The sequence below is a fragment of the Fusarium mangiferae genome (assembly GCF_900044065.1).
Source record: "Fusarium mangiferae strain MRC7560 genome assembly, contig: FMAN_scaffold017, whole genome shotgun sequence".
Taxonomy (NCBI): domain Eukaryota; kingdom Fungi; phylum Ascomycota; class Sordariomycetes; order Hypocreales; family Nectriaceae; genus Fusarium; species Fusarium mangiferae.
Genome location: NW_024573937.1, coordinates 92,807 through 109,891, shown reverse-complemented (window position 1 = coordinate 109,891; position 17,085 = coordinate 92,807). Strand labels below are relative to the sequence as shown.

Here is a 17,085-nt window from a genome sequence, read left to right as displayed (position 1 = left end):
CGACCGCCAAGACACAATAGCAGCAGCACCAAGCATTTTCAGGATTACCTAGCCCCCCTAGAGTCTCGGCCCTTCCGAGATGATGGGCAGTGACAATATCAGTTCCCAGCCCAGCGTTCCCCAAAGTCAACTAGGTACGGGGCAGTCCCTCGGTCCTCTGTAAGGCGGACCAGTTACAGTGGGTTAGCGACGTGTCGCTGCTGATTGTTACTGGATATGGCGTATTTTTGGTCAAGGCGGACCAGCCGGGACCCCCAGACAGAACTGAAGAGAGACAGAGTTGCGCCGCCACAGAATAGAGATTGACCTGCCAAGCACCACTCACAATCAACTCTGCCCGCCAGAAGGTCATTTCCCGGTGGAGACAAGTCGTCCAGGTATGACGAGTTTTTCTTTAAGGTTCTTTATTTTCCTGCTGGTCCTGGCTGACTCTAACGCTTTCGGGGTAGAGTTTTGTAAAAGCCTCCCCCACGCTAGAGCTTGAGCATGATTTCAGTGCTTCCTCCACAATCAACCGTCCCGTCTCCTTCAAACCGTCTTCGATCCACCAACTGAATCTCTCTTCCTCTTCTCTTCTGTTTTGTTTTCAATCAACCTATCTCTGTGGCTCAGTGCCGTACCAGGTTTTCTGGATCAACGGCTGCTTCGCGCTCACAAACCTGTAACACAGAATCCCATTGATGGACGACATCACGAGTATTCCTGATTCACGCTATGGCGGCTCTGGCGAAGGGTCCAACTCTAACTCCAACTTTGACGCTGGTAGTCACGACCAGCCGAAGATTGATAACACGATGAATCCTCAACCCGAACCCCATGACGTCGACCCGCCCTTCGATTTGCACGACGACGAACATATCCAGGGCAACAACTTTGCTTTTACCCCGTCTCAACTACATCGACTCCTGACCGCCAAGAATATCTCCGCTCTGCGCGCGTTTGGAGGCTTGTTGGGTTTAGCCGCTGGTCTTCGAACCGATATCTCAGCAGGACTAAGCGCCGACGAAACAACATTGGATGGTACCGTCACTTTGGACGAAGCTGTAGCCTCTGGTAGCCTTGAACGACCGCCAGTTCTATCTGCAGCCTCCCCTCCACCGTCGCCGCCGCTGTTACACAATGGGTTATTCGAACATCGCGATAACCACTTTGTCGATCGAAAACGAGTATTTGGGGATAACCGCCTGCCCCAAATAGCACAAAAATCTTTCTTCAGACTATTATGGATAGCATTCAATGATAAGCTCATCATTTTGCTGACTATTTCTGCATCCATATCACTCGCTATCGGTATTTACCAGTCTGTGGACAAGTCGATAGGCGCATCGCGCGTTGAGTGGGTAGATGGTGTGACAATTGTTGTTGCGATCCTCGTCATCATCATCGCAAGCGCAGCGACCGATTGGCAGAAGAATTACAAGTTCAAGAAGGTCAATGAGCGAAAGCAACAAAGGGACGTCACGGTGATGCGCTCGGGTAAACTCCAGCGCATCCCCGTTCAAGATGTTGTCGTTGGTGATCTTTTACACCTCGAGGCTGGCGATGTTGTTGCCGTGGATGGTGTTCTTGTGCAAGCTTCGAGCCTGCAGATGAACGAGTCTTCCATCTCGGGAGAGGCTGACCTTGTACACAAGACTGTACCAAGGCCAAACCATGCAGCTACATCACGAATTGATCCCTTCATTCTCAGTGGAACCACTGTCGCGCGCGGTGTCGGTTCCTATCTCGTTACCGCCGTTGGTGTCAACTCGACTTATGGCCGTATCCTCATGTCGTTGAGAGACGACGTCAAGGAGACACCACTCCAGGCGAAGCTTGGCCGTCTTGGCAAGCAACTTATTGTTATCGGTGCCGTTGCAGGTTCCATCTTTTTTCTTGTCCTCTTCATCCGCTTCATGGTCACTCTCCACACCGTTACTGGTGGGCCATCTCAGAAGGCAGAAGACTTTTTACATATTCTGATTCTCGCCGTCACGGTCGTCGTCATCACTGTCCCAGAAGGCCTGGCGCTGAATGTGACCGTTGCACTCGCATTTGCCACGAAGCGTATGCTCCGAGATAACAACTTGGTGCGATTGATTCGATCTTGTGAGATTATGGGAAACGCGACGACGGTTTGCTCCGACAAAACAGGTACCCTCACACAGAACAAGATGACTGTCGTGGCTGGACGTGTTGGCCTGGAGTCTTACTTTGACGACACTGACCTGGTTGTTCCGGATCCCGATTCCTCCATGTCGCGTGCCTCGACTATCAAGTACGACAGTTCAATTGACATGGCAAAGTCACTCTCTCCAGAATGTCGGCGGTTGATCAAGGACAGTATCGCTCTCAACTCCACGGCCTTTGAGAATGATGACTCTGGTACCACTACTTTTATGGGTTCAAGCACTGAGACTGCTTTGCTACACTTTAGTCGTCAGCATCTTGGTATGAACAATTTGGCCGAGGAGAGGGCCAACTGCCCCATTGTTGCGATCCTTCCGTTCGACTCTTCCCGAAAATGGATGGCAGTCTTGGTCAAGATCAATGACGATCGCTATCGACTTCTCGTCAAAGGAGCAGCGGAAGTTGTGTTTGAGTATTGTGCTTTTGTCGTTTTGGACCCTACATTTAGAGTACCAATTGCACGGCTCTCGGAGAATGACCGTGCAAGCTATCGTAACACAATTGAGGACTACGCCAACAGGATGCTTCGACCTGTCGCCATTGCATACCGAGACTTTAGCGCGCAGGATATCTTCGATGGCCCAGACGACGACCCCGATAACATCAACCTAGAATGGTTGGCCTCTGGCATGATCTTCATCGGTGCCTTTGGCATTCGTGACCCATTGCGCCCCGAGGTTGTAGAATCGGTTCGTCAATGTCAGGCTGCTGGAGTATTCGTTCGCATGGTTACAGGGGACAACTTCTTGACCGCCAAGGCTATTGCAACGGAATGTGGTATCTACACAGCTGGTGGCATTGCCATGGACGGACCAACATTTCGAGACTTGACACCCGAGCAACTTGATGCTGTGATTCCAAGACTGCAAGTCTTAGCTCGTTCAAGTCCTGAGGATAAGCTGCTTCTGGTAACACACCTAAAGCGAATGAATGAGACGGTCGCTGTGACCGGTGATGGTACGAATGATGGTCTGGCATTGAAGGCGGCGGACGTCGGGTTTGCTATGGGTATCCAGGGTACCGAAGTTGCCAAGGAGGCTGCATCCATCATCCTTCTTGACGACAACTTTGCCTCCATTGTAAAGGCTTTGGCATGGGGTCGGACTGTGAATGACTCCGTCAAGAAGTTTTGCCAGGTAAGGTTATCAATCAATATGGTCAGGATTTTTGCTAACCAAACGATAGTTCCAATTCACCATCAACATCACCGCAGGTATCATCACCGTCGTTTCCGAGCTCGTTGGTGACGCTGTCTTCACTGTCGTTCAATTGCTTTGGATTAACTTGATCATGGATATCTTTGCCTCTCTTGGTTATGCTACTGATCACCCCTCGCCCGACTTCCTCAAGCGAAAGCCCGAGCCTCGTAACGCTTCTATCATTTCCATCACCATGTGGAAGATGATCATTTGCCAAGCCATCTACCAGTTGATAGTCATCTTTGTCGTTCACTACGCTGGGTGGGATCTCTTCAACCCCGACACTGAATTCGAGATTGAGAAGCTCCAGACATTGGTGCTCAATATCTACGTCTGGATGCAGTTCTTTAATCAACACAACTGTCGCCGCGTGGATAACAAGCTGGATATTTGGTATCAAGGATTCTTGCGCAACCCTTGGTTCATTGGTGTTCAACTTATCACTATCGCTGGCCAATTCGTTATCGTCTTCAAGGGAGGCGAAGCATTTGACACAACGCCCCTTACAGGTGCCCAATGGGGATGGAGCTTGCTCTTTGGTGTCATGTCAATTCCACTGGGAGCCTTGATTCGACAGATCCCTGATAGCCTAGTCCAGAGCCTGTTCAACTTGATCGCGGACTCCTGGCTTGCAATTTGGCGACCGACTCGCGCGCTCCTGTCGAAGGCCTTTAGCTGCTTCAAGCGTAAGAAGGCCGATGACAAGGAAGCCCAACAGCCAGAGCAAGAAATGGGTCCTGTTGAGAACATCCTCCACATGATGCACTTGACCCACGAGCCGGACGAAGACGAGACGCCCATGACACAAGAACAGCGTGAAGCAATGGAGAGGTCGGACCAAACACGAATGATGAAAGAGAAGGAAAAGAAGAAGCGAGATATCGACTTGCACGGCCTTGTCGAAGCCGCCAAGCTAGGAAGAGAGCACAAGGGTGCCATTTTGGAGATTCACCCCAAGACACTCAAAGACGACCCAATTCTAAGGACCAGTAGTGGTAAAAACAGTACGCTGCCACCAAGTCAAGACGCTGAATTTATGAAATTCGTAGCCATAAACACACGAAGGCCTCGACAGCCGAGACGAACAAATCCTCGAGCTCCGGCACGACCGGCTCAACGACGACAGCAAGAGCAGAAGAGTTCCTGGAGACATCATGTTTCGTGGGAGGGACTACTCAGATCTAAGAGACGATAATGGGCACGATTGGTGCATTCATACAAATGATATTTTTAAGAGGAGGGTATATAGTAGACAGGTTGTCAAAGAAAAGACCTGTGCTGTGTTCTTGTAAATGACAGATTACGACGTTATGACAGATAAAGGGATTCGAGATACCAATATACAGGTCGCTTTACTGGGCCATAATAACAACGCTTCCATCCCAAACTTTTTGCAATATCCGATTCCAAATGCCTTGATAGCGATCTAATCCTTTCGTGTGTGTCCATCTCGTTAAATCATAAAACTTTTTATCATGTGCTCATCCTGTTTTGATGATGGCTTCCTCAATCGCACTCCCAATCTCGGACCTCGGTATTCCCGGCCCCCGCATCAAACAAAGCGATCTCGTAGCGAGCGACTTTATAAGCGCTGGTATACTCACCCGCACTGTGACAGGACCAGATTTTGGCTCCGTGGGAAACGAGAAACAATTGACGAAACTCCAGCTCTCGGGCTGTTTCGGTACAGCGTGTCCAACATTCGGCATCGGCGAGTTGTTCAGATTGAGTTCCATAGTTTCGGCGTCCACAACCCTGGCGCCAAGTGCGAGGAGTTGCTTCTCAACTCCAACAACGCTGAAGAATCGTGTGAAGTGGTCGATGCGTGTTCCAGCCGGTCGTGTAGGCCACGGCCATTCTATATCCTCCACCGTAGAAGGGTTGAGCTCCGCGCGAGAATAAACATACTGTCCATATCGTCCATACGGTAGATCGATAACGCGATACATCTCGTGTCGACCCGGGCCAATAAGCCAGCGTAGCCGTGTGAGCATCTCGTCTTTGGCGCGGCCTTTGAGGGTGTTGCAGAAGAGGCGCGATTCACAGGCTGACATTTCGTAGGGCGGCGGTGAGTTTACGAGGAGGTGACATGCTATTGTTAGTATGTCGCAGGCGAGACGGAGTGAAAATGCCGAGTGCTGTGTGGACGAAGGGACGGCGAGATCGCCGGGTGATGCAGGGGTTGTGCCGAGCCAGCCGTTGCCGAAGATCTGAGGCGAGAGAGAGAATGTTGGTAAATTGAAGGATTTGGCCATTGATGTTTGCTGAGAGTTGAAGTATGGTGGTGTTGAGAGTGAAGATGGGGCTGATGTCGATAAAGATGGTGGAGTTGGCGTAGAAACTGAAGTCATGGCCGTTGACGTAGGCGGTGTCAGCGTCTGAACCTGAGTCTTTCTCACAGCAACAGCCATCGAACCCGAAGAATCCTCCGTCGTTTCACTCTGCTCACTCTCCGGCGAACCAGAGCTTCCGCGCTTCCTATCCTCCCCCTCCCTCGGCATCAGCACAAGATCCTCCTCCGGCCCAACAACCTCATGCGCCAGCTCCAGAATCCTCTCCATACTTCTCCTCAAACTGCCAACAAGACTCGGCTGGGCTCTGACCACAGCTTCAGTGGTGAGCATCTCGTCCACGAAGGACATGAAGACGGAGCTCATCTCCTCGACTACCTGCTCGAGGCGACGCACGCGCTGGGCCTGTGCAGCTTCGGCGGCTTGGCGACGGCGGCGGAAGATGTTTTGGGCTTCGCGGTTACGTTCGCGGCGGGCCTGAGGGATGTAAGTGGAGGTTCAATGGGGAGAGGGAGAAGGAGAAGGGGGATGGACCTTGAGTGCTGCATCGTCGTGGTCTTGGTTGTTTGAAGATAAGCGACTTCTGCGCTTGGGGGGTGACTGCGCAGTCATTATATAAGTGGATGAAATATGAATATGAGGATGAGTGAGAAGAGGTAAGTGAAACAACGTCAGCCCTGCAGCTTTGTGAGAGGCTGTCGGGTAAGTCGAAACTAGCTTGCGACACGAGTAGATTGACTGTAAATAAAGAATATGGCAAATGGGGTGACACGTGAATGAAGAGAAAGTTATTTGGTGTTACAAGGTGGCGATGAGATGAAATGGAGACGTTGGAATCTTCGGGACGTTTTAGAGTCGCACTTGTATCCCCGTGACCTTTTTCGGGTTAGTGGCTTATTAATCAAGCGATGATCAAATCAATCTTCGAGGCTGACTTTAATGGGCCCACTTTGACTTTAAATCGTGGGGGAGGCTCTCGACTCCATCAGATTGAGAAGAATTATACATGTACAATATCCAAATGCCCCTGAAGATCAATCAATTAAATTCCTTACCGCCCTCCCATATCGAGTCTCCAACCACTCGCGCAAAAGCATCTCTTGCTTGCAGCAAATCATGATACGTTCCCTCCTCTACCTTGGCGCCATCCTCCAGGACAACAATCCGATCCGCAATTGCCATCATCTCTTTGCTATGCGTCACCACCACAATTGCCATATCTCGCCTTGACTTCTTAGCAATTCTTTGCATCGTATGCCGAATCATTTCTGCGCTCTCTGCATCCAAAGCACTCGTAGGCTCGTCCAGCACAAGAAGACGAGGCTTGCGCACAAGTGCACGTGCGATGCTGAGACGTTGCGCCTGGCCACCTGAAAGCGCTTGACCTCCGTCGCCGACTCGAGTATTGTATCCATCCGGAAGGGTTGTGATGAACTCGTGGATACCGGCCGCTTTCGCAGCAGCTAGAATGCTAGGAAACTGACGGAGGTGCGATACTTCGCCTAAGCCATACACGATGTTCTCTGCAATGGTAGCTGGGAAGAGGAATGGCGTTTGTGGCACATATGCCATCATTGATCGGAGATGCTCCATATCGACGTGCGCATGGGAATATCCATTGAAGCTTAATGGTGGCCTTGTGCTGAGGATTTCGGTTTTGGTGGGAGAATAAAGACCCAGCATTAGCGAGACCACCGTCGACTTCCCGCAGCCTGACCGACCAACAACCGCCAGAAAGTCTCCAGCATCCACCTCAAATGAAACCCCTCGTAAGACTGGCCTCTTCGAGCTTATCTTATATGAGAACCCGAGATTGTCAAGTCGAACTGGGAGTGGTGTTTTGGGTGTGTAGTATCCGTGAGGCTCGCTTTTTGGTACTAAAGGCATGTTGGCGTACCCCAACATCTGCGCGGCGGTTGACTGGGCCATCGTGACTTGTGGTATCGTACTAAGAATACTCGTCGCTGTGCCCATACTGAACAGAAGCAGATTCACTACTGCTACAACGGCCGTTGCTGTGATGGCCTTCTCCGAAGCCAGAAGCACGGTACCGTAGTAGAACACAAGTGCTGTAAGGGGGTAGTTGACTGATTGATACAGTCCATACAGTGTACTGGTGTAACCTGCCCTGTTCTGTCCTAGGCTCAAGGTGTGTCTCACTGCTTTCATGTACTTGGCACCCATGCATCGTTCTAGAGTGAGAGCTCGAACGACTCGGATGTTGAGGAAGATCTCGGTCAAAGTCGCGCTCGCATCTTCGGCTCCTTTGTTGCAGCGCGCCTCCCAATTTCCACTGATAATGGTATAGCCTTTGATTGCGCCCATAACGACAGGCAGCGGCGCGAGAGTGACGAGCGTGAGTTTCCAGGAGATGACGAGCGCCCAAGCAACAGCAGCAATGATCATGACGGTGACTGTGATAATGATGGGCAAGAATCTCCCAACAATGTTACGCATCTCTTCAGCATTTCGGTCAAGACACTCATTAATACGGCCTGGAGAGTTGCGCGACCGGTCGAACCATGCTCTTGGCTGTCGGAGGATTCGTTTTAGAGCTTCGACTCGAATGGTGTTGATCCAGGCTTGTCCCACCATCTCAAGGAGATATCGACCGCCGCCGGTGCAAACACCATCCATCACCGCAATGACGATGAGATAGATAGCCCATCTCTTGCCCTCTGCTAGCTTGTCACCTTGTGACCACATCGCACCCAGGAGCTGCGCGAAGCAATATGCAAATGCAGGAATAGAGCCTGCTCCAACCAGACAGGTCAGTACTCCGAAGATAAGAAGAAACCGATGCCCACGCCCTAAAGCTGGCCAGACCGTCTTCAATATTGAAGCTAGAGGCATTGGCGGAGGGAGATCCTTAGTCCCGTTGTCTTTTTCATCCACCTTGTCTGACTCGAGCGTGTCGTTGTACTTGGTTTGTCTGAGTCTCGTAATGCTCTTGGGACGCTCAGCCCCGCCAAACACGTACTCTGGCTCGTCGAGTGACATCAGTGTGCACGATGTTTCCATACCATCCAGACTGCTGTGAGATCTCAGCGTACTGTCGTGCTTCTCGTCGTAGAAACTGGCCATCTGATGGTTATCGGCGGCGGACTTTGATCGTACAGGCTCAGGTTCGGGTATAGCCACAGTAAGGGGTTGCATCTCCCAAGCTCGGGCTGTCCGCATGCGAAAAGCGGCTGCTGTATTTGTGCCTAGAGTCAATCGTGTAGAGGCGCTTGTCGGGGCTGGACTGAAAGACTCTAATCCTCCAACGACTATTTGTGAGAGCCGCGAAGCTCTGCCGGGAGGGGGAAATAAAGGGGAAAGGGGTGAAAGAGGAGAGTTTGGAGAGTCGATGGTAATATCTATCGGCGTGTCTGGTTCCTCTGATGCGGTAGATGCGAGGGTGGCGAACGTACCGCCAATCTGCATATCCAGATCCTTTCTGAAACCCTCTTGGACAAGGGATGCATTGTCCATCACGTAGACAAAGTCATCGGCGTCGATTTGCGCGACGTCGTGCGTGATGATAATGGTTGTTTTCCCTCGTCGCCATGCCCTAATCGCATCCATGATGAGCACACGGCTGACCTGGTCAAGGCCACTTGTGATCTCGTCCAGGATGAGCACTGGAGGGTCTCTAAGTCGAGCTCTGGCAAGCGCTAATCTCTGCTTCTGTCCACCACTCAAGTTGTATCCATCGGCCCCGACATTGGTATCTAGACCTTCAGGAAGTCGTGCAATCGTCGACTGAAGCAATGCTGCATCACAAGCTCGCATCACCTCGGCCCGCGTTGCTCTTGCGGGGTCGTGGTGCCCAAAGGTTACATTTCTGAAGAAACTCTCGTTGAATAGTACGCTGGATTGCTGGACCAAGGTAATGTTCTCACGGATCCATTGCTTGTCAAGTACCCGCAAGGGCTTGTTGTCGACATAGACGTCTCCACTCAGGGGCTCATAGAAACCTACAATGAGGTTACCCAATGTGCTCTTTCCGGAGCCGCTCCTTCCGACGATAAAGGTCATCTCACCCGAGGGGAAGAAGAAGCTGGAATCGTGAAGTACCTTTTGTGCCGGATTTGAGGGGTATGCGAAACACACCTACTAAAGTCAGCCATTATCTTTATCAATATTGGCAGAACTTACGTCTTTTAATTCGATATCGCCACTGCAACTCAGTGGCCGTAAAGCTCCTGTCATCGGTTTGACAATCTCCCCGTTCCTCACGTTCCGAGTGATACTGGAGAGAAAGCTGCCGGCTGACATACCTTTGGCAAGAACCAGCCACTGAGGCATCAAAGCTTCAATGCCCTGAAACGCCGCGAGTGTTGCATAAAAAGTTGTCAAAACACTGCCAGCGGCAAGGCCGTCGTTGTTGACGAGCACAACACCATACCAAAAGCCGACGACGAACATGGCTACGACCCAGAAGGCAACGTAGCCCATTTGCAGAGCATTGCATTGTGCTTGGATCAGATAGTGCTTCGCTGCAGCTTTGGCAGTGGGGTAGTACTGCCAGACCTCTTGATCGTAACCGTTGAAGACCTTGACGAGATCGATGGCTGTGATTGAAGCAACGGCGAATTTGGAAGCGACTGCGAGCTCACGCTTCTGTGCTTGGATCGCGGGCTCAAGTCGATTTGTCGCCAGTGAGAGGACTATAGCTGAGATTGGAAGTGTTGCAAGGAGAACGAGGGTAAGTTTCCAGGAGTAGTAGAGGGCGATACCGAGGGAAGCGATTGAGGTGATGATGTCGCCAACGAGGAGGCCGAGAACCTGGGAGGTCGCGAGTTGGAGCTCACGAGTTTGCCTATCAACTGTTAGTCATTTGTGAGTGCAGAAGAGGGATACCTACGTCTGTATTCTGATAAGAAGACTTGAGATGCCCTCGGATTGAGAGTCAAACCAGGCCATGTCCTTGGAAAGGAGACTTGTAAAGATGTCTTGCCGAACACTGCATGCCTGCAACTCTCCAAATATGACCCAGAGAGTAAGGAACGCGGTGCTTGCGATCCAATTGCCAATGCCTAGTCCTACAAGGACAAGCGCCCATCTTCCCACCTGCGAAAGGGCTTCATCCCCGCTGAGCGATCCATTCCCAAAGCCCGCGATAATATCGAAGACTTTTCCAAGAATGACGGACAGAACGGTTTTGAAACCTGCTGAGAAGCCAGCCGCAAGCAAGGCAGCGATTAAAGCGCCAGAGCGTGATCGTCTTGTAAAGAGAAAGAGCTGTTTCCACGATGATTTAACGTCTTGTTCCATTTTTGAAGTAAATGGAAATGGAGTATCATGCTGAGATTAAGGAGGAAACACTTGAAGAAGTGTTCGAAGTAATCGAGGCGACATGGCGATACGATAAATCCAAGTGTTTGGGTCGACAAAGAACAATATCAAAGGGTCAGTGTTGTGATAGTGTGTGCACAGACGAGGCTGCGGCCAGGGGCTTAGTATTGTTCTTGTTGATATTGTTCAGCCTTCGGCCCCACACGAAAATTATTGGCGAAAAGTGCACTGCGTGAGAGGGGAAGATTGGGAGAATTGACTTGATTGTTTTTGATAGGCTTCTGCATCGGGTTTTGGAAGGCTGCCGAGGGACTGATTGGTGTTGGTGATGGTTGTTGCCACTGTCAGTTCGACGGGTGAAGTAGCAAAAGTTCGCGTGACGAAACTATTTGCTTGAGTTGTTGGTTGGTTCTTCTCGTTTAAATGGCAAATTGTTTTCGGGATCGTCGGAAGTTGGGAGAGTACAGCAACTGTCAACTGCTTCCTTCGCGATGCTCTTGTCCGTCTGTGCTCATCGTTTGTCGCACAAGGCGGGAAACGTTACGAACGAACGGATAACGTCTGTTGGCATCTTGCTTGAGGAGAGAAAATCCAACCATCACTTGAGAGACTGAGTTGCTTGTAGCAAGCTGCTCATGCTTGCTTGTAAGCCCGGAAATCGGGGTGGCCTGAGCCTTTGCGATGGCGGCTGTTCCATCGGGAAAGGCCAAGAGCAGGACCCCAAAACCAAGCCGTGCCTTCCGTGTGACTCGACTGCTACAAAGACTACAGGTTCAAGACGCGTCCCAATGCCAATGGGATCCATTTAGCTCTCTGCAGAATGCATGAAGCCCAAGTTCCCCTACAGTGGCATGAGGCAAACTCATCAAACCTCGTGACACGACGACATATTACATGGTGGTCCCCAAACTACAAGAAGTATACGCTAAAGTATACATCTGTACCGGATTCAAGTATAATTTTGTTCAACTTCAAATATCAACCTTCGCCTTTAGTCCTCTGGCTGTGGGTCAATGTCCCTAAGTCTCTCATTACATTATGGCAAACACTTGGCTTCGAATTATTACTCTTATGACGACGACCTTTTGACGGAGAGCTCATTTAGTATACTAACTTAGTCTAAAGGCGTACTAAACTTATAATAAATTTACTTGAGTTTACCTAACTCTATTTTATATCAATATAGCTTTGGTGCTATAATAGTTTCTTAAGACCTGCTGAAGCTATCCTCCCTGCTTTCAGTCGAGAACTTGAGTTCATGGTAACAAAGAAGCAAGCCTGAGAACCCTCGACCCTCATCCTAACCTCGGTATCACCGTGCTTTATCGCCATTACCGACCACAATTCTGCATCCGCCATGACCAATTTATCATCGACTCCGCATGATTTTTCACCCTCAGGATCCAATTGAGTAGAAGTGGTAGTGATTTATTTCTTCCTATAGAATCTCCTGTCTGCTATATTTCTCTCCAGGGAAGCTCAATACGCCTAGTCATACGTTAGGACATCAAGCGTCGATGCGTTTCTTCAGACGAGGTCAGCTACGATCATCATGAAATAGCTGGGGAAACGCACTTGGAGTTGACTCTAGACCACATCTTCCTCACATCGCTCGGTATGGTGCAATATAAGCTCAGAAGGATTCGTATCATTAGAAGCTTCAAAATGCTTTCCCTCAAATATCCTTCGACGAGTAGGAAATTTGCCGCTCCAGTGCCTGTCTTTACAAAATACCTTGAAGTCATGCTCAAGGGGCTGGACCTTCTGTGGAGAAGCGAGGAATGACATCCAAGGTAATTATATCATGATATAAACACGAAATTGTCCTCGTTTACAAGAGTTGCAGAAGGGGTACTTCAATAGCTGGCGTTGTCCGCCATGTATCGCCTGTGATTCAAGGCCGCGTTGTGGGCTTCCATCTGCTATAGCTCCACTTTGAGTTTCTTAAAGAAGGTATTCGAAATTTACTTTTCCATTTCCTGAGATCTTCAGACTCATGCAGTGCAACAAGGGGTGGGGTCAAACATTCGTCCGCAGCCACCATTGCAAGGATTTACCCCTTACTTCTGGGTGACACTCCTAGATTTGAAGGGCGAGAATAGAGAAAACAGTGAAATTCGTTGTGGTGGGGAGTCGAGTTTGTATTGACAGAGAAAGACTTGATGATGATTTAGAAAAAGCTTTACTGGTAGATTCTCGTAAACTTGATATGAGTGAAGTCTTGTGGGATAAGGAAATTGAGGGGATGGCTGGCTCCCTATAAGTGTTTTGAGTGTCTTGCTGTGACGGAGAACAACAACTTGAGCAATATTTGTGCATTTTCTCTTCGAAGGCGTCTTCGTCGGCTGCTGTTCTCAACGGGATGTCATTCGCTTCATTGATCCTCTTGAACAGCACTCTGGAATTTGGCGAAATTGAGGGTGATTGTAATACCTAGTCACTCGGCGTTGATCCAAAGGATGAGGAGGTTCTCGATCGACGGCACGATCCTAGCGTATATTTTGTCTCTCTCCATGAACCTCTCGATGGGCTCGCCGCTTTCGTCTCTGGCTCTTCCGAGCAGAATCTGGTTCTTCTTATGAGCTTGACAAAACAGCACAGTGATGTGTTGAATAACAACGCCAACCAACACTCAAGTCTTTGTTTTAAGAATCTTTCTTCGTTGGCGGCGTGGTTGGTGAGATGGTAGTAAGCCCCTTGTAGTTCTTGTGTCAAGAGATACGTCGCTCGTCGAGTTCTTGTGGGCAACTGGGCGCTAAATGTAAGGGTATCTCCCCGCGCCGTTTGGGTTTGAACAGACGGGGTAGTTGAGCCTCATATGACACCTATGTGAAGATGAACTACTCCGCCTCTTCGAAATATATATAGAACCATCCCAACTCTGATCTTGGTTTTCTCATGAGATAGTTATATTTATAGCAGGGGAGCGTCCACTACCAAGAGAACCCTTTCCCAATCCTTCTGAATTGTGCGTGGTGTGGTTGGCTGCAAGGAAGATCTGTATCAGGTTCTCTTTCGTGGTCAAGTTGAAGTACCAGCACGAGGATTGGGGATTTTGCAAGAAGCCACTTGAGGAAAGGTCCCTCCCTGTTCACTAGGAGTTGGCAGATCTGGACCATTCTGATACGCATCCTAAATATGTGCCAGGCCTCTATCGGATCGGGTTTGGAGCAGATGTTTGATATCCATGGTTTATACCCAACTTTACCTTCTCTTCGGGCTCGTCGGCTCTTGTGCTTCAATTTGTCCCTGGCGCTGGTATTGGGACGGCCTTTGAGATATAGTAGGGATTCGGCGTCTACGTACCCATCTTCCTGAGCCACAGTAGCGTGGCCCTTATCAACCTGGCTAGAACTGTTCGCGTTGTTAGAAGAGGTGGCTACTTTATTGCTGTAAGGAGAATTGGGGGTGTTTGTGAGCCACTCTGGGTCGGTGATGGAACATGGTTGCTGAATTTACTGCAACTCTATCTTGTTTCTTTCATCTGGCGGTACATTTATATGATAGTTGCGAAGGCTCTGTAAATCCTCAATGTGATCTGAAGGGTTAGCTACGTCAAAATGGAAAAGGTCCGGCGAGCTTACTTTATCAGGCGATGTAACAACCGGTTTCTCAACATTTTCTATACCTATAGGAAGCGCTTCTGGAAAGTCCTGTGTAAACATGCAAGTTTGTATATATTTTGAGTATTGCAATTCAAATTGTCCTGCTTGCCGGGAAACTGGTTCGCCGCTCTTTATCATCCTTACGGGCATCTGCTAGCTCGTGTCCGATCAGCACGGTTTGTTGCGATCGATGTAGCGCTCGATTTGGCCGAGCATTATCATCTGAGATATCACCAGATTGTCGATAGAGTGCTGGAGTACCGCTCTGAGGTTATACTTGGAGTTCAAGGTTGTCTATTTGTTTTCCCAGTCATCTGGTCGTTTTATTGCTTTTGCAACTCGCCAGAAAATGAAAAGAGCTTTCGTAGAGGTTGAAGTTGATCGACTTGCATGAATGGTCTCATGATGACTGAATATGCCCGGAGAATGTTGTCAGTTGTCGAATAATTGAGGACCATATAAAAGATACTAGATTCCTATAATGATGACTAGGTAAGATAGGGTGGCCTCGATCATCTTGAAGATGTCGAATTCGAGCCACTTATTGAGATCATCGTCCTAACTGTCGGGATTGTTCTCTTCGTATAAATCACCATCTTCTCATAGGGAAGGAGTTCATCCAAAGTTTCAATAAATTAGAGTAAAATAGGGTGAAGTAGAGTAAAGATGAATCACTCTATATCTTTAGATCAGATATATATAGAACTAGGAAAGCGGCTTATCCTTGATCCAAGGGCTGCTCTCCAGAAACTGTAGTAGCACTCTAGTTCAGTTGCTGAGACTGGTCATCATCCTGGTCGTGCATGTTATACAGGATATCGACAGCTCTCATGGTCTCTGTGGTGCCCTAAGAGGAGCCCGGTGTCGGATTGGTCGCCATGCTGAATTCGCTGATGCAGCAAGACTACTGGGTAGAAAAGGAAAGAAGTAGGATCTGTTTCATAGATTGGGTCGTAATCTCAACTGAAGAAGGCGTTGAGGGAGTCGGAGCTCCAGATCACTGAAAGTAAGGTCCGTCTGATTACCTAGGAAAAGAAGTATGGGCCGTGATGCCTAACCTCACGACAGTCTCTTAGAGTTCTCCGCTGAATAGGCTATTCTTTCTATCTTACAGGCTGTATTCTCTTGGGTGAAAAGCGTAATCTCCTCTTCCAATCTCTTGACTCAGTCGAGCAGATAGTCTACCTTTGAGTCGTTAGAAGATTGGGCTCGTTCAGGATTCAAGCGAAGAGGGGTAGAAAGACCCTGGCTGCTTAGAAACTGGATCATGCCACAGATTCTATGGACTTTATCTTGATCACTTGTTCCTCTCTGCAGAAGCTGGACCAGAACTTCAGGCATCATGTTGGTCATCGTCGACAGTGAGTGGTGATTTCGAGGCGGCTTGGCAGCTGGTATATAGAGCTCCGTATAGTGTGTTCCCATTACAATCCATATTGCCCATGTCATCTCCGTCGGTTTAGTCTTCCGGAGTTCATGTCCACTGGAATTGACGCAGTTTATATATAGAACTTTGTAATAGAGACCCATGACACCAGATAGGCATTTCTCCAGTGGACATATTTCGCATCCTGTGTAGATATGTAGTCAGGGTATCAAGCCCGTAGCAGCAACGACCGGTCTGAATCGGCTCTTCCCTGTGCTCTCCCCGAAGTCCACTCCGGGTCGCTTTGTGCTTGCGACTTGAAGGATCTTGTGGTACCCCCAGATGTATTCTTCGGGCTTGTCAGGGTTGGTACTGAACGTGGCGAATCACTCCGGAAAGTGTCGCATAAGCTGGAACATTGTTGCTGCGTAACTATAGATTCTACGCTTCGTGCATCACTGAGATAAACTCTTCCAGGTGTGGGAGCGCACTTGTCAGAGGCTTCCGCTCGAGCACATTGAGAATGAATTGATCGCCATTGCTGAAGTGGGACAGATAGGTGAACGGAACTGTGACGCTGTAGTCTATATAATAAGGAGGAAAGACTGCTGTGTATACAGTCAACCTGAAGCCGATTCGATGTTGGAGCTCGAGGGTGGTTTGGTAGGAATTGCATACAATTGTTCTGCACGGTAAGCTCGACGAGTCAATACTAGGGCAGCGATATAATCTGAACCTACAGAGATGTCAGTACATACGACCATAGGTAGTGGAAAATACGGGATCCCGTCTGCTCTCCCATAGTCAAGCCACTAACCGGCGGATTAGTAGTTGGGTCGGTGACGACCAGCGAATCCCCGCTGTTGTATGTATTTGCTTTTTTGTCTTTTTGCTGCAATTAGAAACTTGCTGACTATTGCATGTTGATGATGGTGGTGAGAAGGGTAGCTGGGTGGTTCACTGGACATAGTGCTGATTGGCATCAGCACTTGATGGTTAGAGGGACCTATGAACTTGGGCTTAGCGGTGCCTTGCTTCAGCGCAGAGTCATGATGCGCAGCGAGATCCCCTCTGAGGGTGTCCTTACCACCGACGATGTGCTTACACCCTGAAGTGCTGTCGCAAGGATTTCCACTCTGTTATGCGGATGCAGAATACATCTCGCCGAGGAAAAA

General features: G+C 49.3%; 3 protein-coding genes and 1 non-coding gene across 4 annotated transcripts; 2 read left to right on the top strand and 2 right to left on the bottom strand.

Annotated features, from left to right (window-relative positions):
• Positions 1 to 680: 680 nt before the first annotated feature.
• FMAN_03972 (putative calcium P-type ATPase) lies at positions 681 to 4,563 on the top strand (the record flags this gene model as incomplete). The annotated part of the gene is made up of 2 exons (XM_041824108.1): positions 681 to 3,305; positions 3,355 to 4,563. The coding sequence occupies 2 exons, from the start codon at positions 681 to 683 to the stop codon at positions 4,561 to 4,563; spliced, it is 3,834 nt and encodes a 1,277-aa protein (XP_041689622.1).
• Positions 4,564 to 4,849: 286 nt separating this feature from the next.
• FMAN_03973 (uncharacterized protein) lies at positions 4,850 to 6,271 on the bottom strand (the record flags this gene model as incomplete). Its single annotated transcript, XM_041824107.1, has 2 exons — positions 4,850 to 6,136; positions 6,194 to 6,271. The coding sequence occupies 2 exons, from the start codon at positions 6,269 to 6,271 to the stop codon at positions 4,850 to 4,852; spliced, it is 1,365 nt and encodes a 454-aa protein (XP_041689621.1).
• A 426-nt stretch (positions 6,272 to 6,697) lies between these two features.
• On the bottom strand, positions 6,698 to 10,918 carry FMAN_03974 (related to STE6-`Full-size` ABC transporter responsible for export of the `a` factor mating pheromone; the record flags this gene model as incomplete). The annotated part of the gene is made up of 3 exons (XM_041824106.1): positions 6,698 to 9,754; positions 9,800 to 10,463; positions 10,509 to 10,918. The coding sequence occupies 3 exons, from the start codon at positions 10,916 to 10,918 to the stop codon at positions 6,698 to 6,700; spliced, it is 4,131 nt and encodes a 1,376-aa protein (XP_041689620.1).
• A 5,748-nt stretch (positions 10,919 to 16,666) lies between these two features.
• rrna48 lies at positions 16,667 to 16,782 on the top strand. Its single transcript, XR_005994040.1, has one exon. It is a non-coding gene; the product is annotated as a ribosomal RNA (ribosomal RNA).
• The last annotated feature ends 303 nt before the right edge of the window (positions 16,783 to 17,085 follow it).